Source organism: Dendrobium catenatum, unplaced genomic scaffold (genome assembly GCF_001605985.2).
Source record: "Dendrobium catenatum unplaced genomic scaffold, ASM160598v2 fragScaff_scaffold_1638, whole genome shotgun sequence".
Taxonomy (NCBI): domain Eukaryota; kingdom Viridiplantae; phylum Streptophyta; class Magnoliopsida; order Asparagales; family Orchidaceae; genus Dendrobium; species Dendrobium catenatum.
This window is the reverse complement of record NW_021320100.1, coordinates 713016-719015: the sequence shown is the minus strand read 5'-3', so window position 1 is coordinate 719015 and position 6000 is coordinate 713016. Positions and strand designations below refer to the sequence as shown.

Here is a 6000-nt window from a genome sequence, read left to right as displayed (position 1 = left end):
ACATTTATAATAAAATTTTATTTGAAAGAATTTAAATTTTCCTATGTTTATTTTTTTTTAAAAAAAAAGCAAATTTCTAAACTATAGTTTCAAGAAAAAAATTTAAAAATATTTTCTTTAAGTCAAAATTTTAAAATAACAGCAAAAAAACTTTTTAAAATATACTATTTTCCATACCATGAAAACAGTCGGAAAAAAAAATGCTCCAAATAAATCCTAATAAAACAAATTAAGCCCTACATTGAGAAATTATTAGGTGCATGACAGGTGCACTGCACAAGGATATATATATCACCCGGGTACAAATCACCTAATTGTACCCAAATTAGGTGTGTAAAAATGCATATTTTTTGGGCATTTAGATCAATTAAGATAAACTCACACACATCACATACATCAGACTCAGACCCAACGCCTTTTGATTGATAGCTAAAGCTCCCAACCGACAGATCAAACTGAGCTCCATTACAAATGCATATTTAGTGTAAAATGTATGCCTCAAATACACAAAATGAATGCATAATACACAATAATATCCCTTACAAGACAGGCATGTCCTGATCCTGCGAACTGAAGCAGATGGAAGTACGTACTTGCAGACTAAACATTAGCAGACCAGCAGAATTTCATTCAAAAATAATCCCGCTCAGATCCACAAAGCCCTGAGGAACATCCAGATTGCAGTTGGATGAAATGGATATGATGAAGAACAGACAGCAATCAAAAACAGATTGACATTGCAGGTGGCAGAAATGCAAGTCTGATGGTTTTGTTTTCTCTCGCTCATGAGAAGATGGCATTGACAAATGCCTCCGCATCGAATGGTTGAAGATCATCAACGCCTTCGCCAACCCCGATAAATTTGACGGGGATTCCGAGCTCATCAACTACGCTGACCTGCAAATTGAAGAGTTCGTGTCGGTAAATTAGAAGGAGAAATAAGCTCAAGCGGGCTGACCAAGTATTCTGCTATGTATGGTTCAGTAAAATAAAGATTAAAAAAATAATGCTCTCTATAGATTAAAGAGACCAACTCCGTATTATTAATTTAGATCATGTTTGGCTTGTTTTGCATAAATCTGCTTTCCGTTATATTATATTTCCTTTTATTCTTATTTGCACCACTGAATATAGAAATTATCTATATTTAACATAAAATAATATTTTCTCCATTATTACTCTCGATATGACTTCAGAAAATCCACTTGATCAATATAAATCTCGAGATTATATTTAAATTGAAAACTTCTAAAATTAAATTCAATATCATCTAAACTCTAATTTCAACAAGCTTGGTCAAATTTATCAAAGCATCCTCTCTCAAAAAAAATTATAAATTATTTTCTACATGAAGGGTTTTGGGAGCTATTTCTTCAATGATCATCATTGACCACCATCAATAATCGTCACCACCATTATCTAACTTTAATCATCTAAATATTGTCGCTTAACTACTAACCTCTAACACCGTTATTACACTCCAACTATCAACCTGTGAACACCTGACTCAGTAATCCCTACAACTATTCTAAGTTGTGTAATATTATCTTCTTCAAAAAGAGCAAATTTTTGCATCTATAGCTATATATTGTACTATTGTAATTGACTTTGGATTTTCACATAAAAAGTTTCTCTTGTACCTTTTATCTGAATAAATATAGAATAGTTTTTTTTTTTTTTTTTAATATAGAATAGTTGTATAACCTAAAATATCAAATATTCTATGGCTAAAAATTTTCAAATATGTAACAATTTGATGTCATCTGTGAGAATCTTTCTTACCATATTACAAGCCCTTCTCCATTGACTAACAACCAATCTCTAAATCAAAAATACCATAATATAGTTGATGAAGGTTACCCATACTTAACTTTGATGGATTGCATATGCAGGACGAAGGAACTTCAAGCCAATATTCAACTTTTAGAGGTGGCGAGACAACAATTAGCACTATCACAACAAAATGGAGTTCTCCAACCATAAAATCAGGAGTGCCTACTCATCACCATGCTATAGCTCAACAATAACCATATCCTTCCCGTGCTGCTCAACTATAGGAAACACTTCTATATCCCAATTATTTCCTATCAATCTTCAGAAAACAGCGAGAGTTCTCCACAAAAATCTGCAGAAAATCACAAAAACAGTAGATAATTTGTATTTTTTATGAAAGGGAAATGGGAAATAGCAAGATACAATTGATCCTCTCTATTCGAGAGGATAAATCTCTCCCAAATCTCTAGACAGCACTACAGCCCAAAGAAAACCTAAATCTAAGAGATCTCAAATTTCAGCCAAATTCAAGATGTCCTAAACCTAGGAAAACAAAGTATTAATTGCATATAAATCAAAAGGAAATTCCTAAACAGTCCCTACATTCAAATTTCCCTCTTAATTCTCCCAAAAATCTTTCCTATTCGGCTCCCGCAAAGCTTGCAGTTCGTGCGGCTAGAGCAGGAGGAAGAGATGTTATGCCTCGTTCACGCCTGTGTCAGTCCCGCGTGGACCGACTAGACCGGTCCAATTGACGGGTCTCATAATACCCCCCTCCCAAAGATCCACCTTGTCCTCAAGGTGGAGATATGCTTATGTTCCCACAGAGGTGGTCATCCTTAAGGTGACTGAAAATCCTTACCAAATTGCTGAATCAAGGGTGGTTGTACTGAAAAAGAAACATCCCCTCCTTCCACCATCCTGCATCCTGATCACATCCAACTTGTGCAGTCCCACCATATAATCTTCCCTCACCTCTTGTAGGCTCCTAAATGGTCTTAAGTGATACCATGGCTTTGGATAGTCCTACATCTCCCCTTATAACCACCTTTCTCCCATCAACCATTAATTTCATCATGAGTGCTCCCCAATTGTCCTTAGTTTACCCCAAGGTTTGCAACCACTTCATCCCCAGGATGACATCAATACTTTCTAACTCTAGTGGGAGAAAATCCTCCCTTACCTGAATCCCCTGGATGGTCAACACCACTCTACAAATCTCCTGACCTTTCTCCACCTTCCTTGTACCCATCATCACCCCATAATAATCGGTGTCCACCAATTTCACTCTCAGTTGGTTGATGACCTGAGTGGAAATGAAATTATAGGTAGCCTCACTGTCAATCAATACAACCACCTCCATGCCTGCCATTTCCCCCTTCACCTTCATCGTATAATTCAAAGTGAATTGTACTACTGAATTCAGTGAGATCTCCGCCACATCCAGATGCAACTTATCATCCATCTCTCTCTCTCACCTACCTCCTCAGTTTCCTCATCATCACAGATAGTGAGAAGCTGAAGAGTTCAATCACTACACGTGCCCTGGAATATACTTCTCATCACACCGAAAACATAATCCTTTTGCCCTCTTCTCCTGCGTCTCCTTCTCTGTGAACCTCTTAAAATTTTCTCCACTTCCTCCTACTGGCTTCTCCTGGTGGTCTCATTAATGTTTCTTGATGCAGGCCCCTTGGGTGCTAGAAGAGTGGTCGTCATCCTATAAGAGCCTCCTGAGCTGCTTCTCCTGGCTCCCTTCTCTAGATTCTTCTAATTTTCCACCATATGTGCCAACTTCATGGCATCCCCCAAATCACGAGGCATCAGAACCTTCATTGTTGCTCGGATCTCATTCTTCAACCCCTTCATGAAATTTTCCGCCAGTACAGTATCTGATGATCGCTCCGCCCTACTGGCCAGGTGCTCAAACCGCTCCCGATAGTCTGCTACTGATCCCTCCTGTGTCAGAGCAAAGAACTGCTCATAAAAATCTCCTCCTCGATAGGTTTGGAAATGTTCTATTATGCAGTCCTTGAATTCCCTCCAGTTCCTGATAGGCCTCCTCTGGTCTCTCCACTAGTGCCATGACAAAGTCTTCCCTTCCAAGCACAAGCCTATTGTTGTCAGCTTCTACTCCTTCGTCTGCTCATTCCACCTAATAAATCCACCCATAAGCATCCTCCCCTTCAAAAATGGACATCTTCAACTTTCTCACCTTCTGATCTCCATCATTCCCCCTTTTTCTTCCATAACTTCCCCTCTCTCAAATGCTCGGCCCTCCCCACGTCTCCCAGTCTTCCCTTGCCCTGACATAACCCGAACCCCCTTTGAATTCTCCCCTTCTTTCTTCAAAATCAGCATCTCGATGGCCATAGTATCCCTCTTGGTATTCCACATATCCGCATCTTCTTTCTTCATTCTGGACAGGCTCCAGATGGGGCCTTCTTCTTTCTCCTTCCATGATTTCCATCTCATCTTCCTCCCTACAGATTTCAGAATTCATGCTTTTCCCTTCCACCCCTTTTGCCACGGAAGTCGTCGTTTGGTTGCGGATTTCCAACATTTTCTTCATCATGTCCCGGAGATCGGCTTATTCTTCCAAGGAGGAAATCCTTTCCTCCACCGTCATCTTGTTTTGATTCATCTCCCCTTCAAGTCTTTCTTCAAACACATCTACTTTCTTGACCACTATCTTGATCCGGATTTTGTAGATCAAAAAATTTTTTATTTGGATTATAAAAACAACAACTTTCTCCTTTCACGGCCAAAAATCAGTCGACGGAATTGGCCCAAATCAGCCCCCAAACGGTCCCAAGACTTGCACTAATACCAATTTGATAAGAAACACTTATAGATCTCAAGTATTTCCTATCAATCTTCGGAAAACAGCGAGAATTCTCCACAAAAATCCACGCAAAATCACAAAAATAGTAGATAATTTGTATCTTTTTAATGAAAGGGAAACGGAAAATAGCAAGATGTAATTGATCCTCTATTCGATAGGAGGATCGATCTCTCCCAAATCTCTAGACGTCACTAGAGCCCAAAGAAAACCTAAATCTAAGAGATCTCAAATTTCAGCCAAATTCAAAATGTCCTAACCCTAAGAAAACAAAGTATTTAATGCATACAAATTAAAGGGAAATCTCTAAACAGTCCCTACATTCAAATTTCCCTCTTAATTCCCCAAAAATCTTTCCTATTTGGCTCCCGCAAAGCTTGCAGTTCGCGCGGCTAGAGCAGGAGGCAGAGATGTTCTGCCTCGTTTGCGCCTAGGTCGGTCCCGCGTGGACCAGTTGGACAGATCTAACACTCAACTGACTAGTAATCTTCCGATAGCCTTAAAGGACTTAAATTGAATCTCGCCATATTTACGCCTCTCATGATTTTATAAAAGATGAGTTTCAATGTCATGTTCAAAAGTATCTTATTTTGAGAGAAAAAAAAAATTAAATCCTCACATCTCTACAGAGTTTTCACCACTGACTAAAACAATTCTCCTACATCATATTCAAATATAGTTTAAGTTGCTTGTAATTAATCCATACGATGAAACTTCTAACTCCTAGGAGCATATTGATCACTATAAAATCATCATGCATATTCAACAAACCTTTATCATAATCTTCTATTAGGTCTTTCTCACAACTCTTAAGAATAAACTCACATCTAATTCTATTCTCTTCCTAATAGAATTATTCATACTTTTAATGATCTAGTCAAATATTTCATCAAATAATTTATGTTCAATCAAAAAACCATTGACTCCTATAATATTTTAGAAATTTGTCAAAATGAGAGTGAGATCCTTAAAAAATATTTTAAATGCTTTTTTCCAAAGCTCATCAATTTTGAAGAATAAATATATAATTACTGCGAGATGTCTTTCTTAGAGGTCTTTACTCTAAACCATTCTACTCATTGATGCGAGAGATAATCCGCTCTTACATTGATCTTCTTCATCAAATAGAATCACGAATAACTTGACTTCTTAAAATTTATAAATAACTTATATCTGAACTCTAGGAAATAGAGATATATCCTACAAGTAAAAATTTATTTAAATATCAATTAAATCTTTCTTTTTTTTTAAGAACAATACTTCTAACAAAAACCACTACAAGGCATACTTATGAGGCAACTTTGATGGAAAGTTAATAGTGGACAGGGTCATCACTAAAAGACTCCATGAGAGCAAGTAACAGATAAGGTCTCCACTCAAAACTC

General features: G+C 37.5%; 1 protein-coding gene across 3 annotated transcripts in view; it reads right to left on the bottom strand.

Annotated features, from left to right (window-relative positions):
• Positions 1-357: 357 nt before the first annotated feature.
• The window catches only part of LOC110112015 (cell division protein FtsY homolog, chloroplastic), a 28206-nt gene continuing 22563 nt past the window's right edge, over positions 358-6000 (bottom strand). For 2 of the 3 annotated variants that reach the window (XM_020844096.2, XM_020844091.2), the window contains one exon: positions 358-897. In XM_020844096.2, coding sequence (XP_020699755.1) covers positions 784-897 — 114 coding nt within the window. In that variant the 3' untranslated portion in view covers positions 358-783. Of the gene's footprint in view, positions 898-1871; positions 2126-6000 lie in introns of all 3 variants that reach the window. The other variant, XR_003703160.1, reaches the window with a different exon arrangement.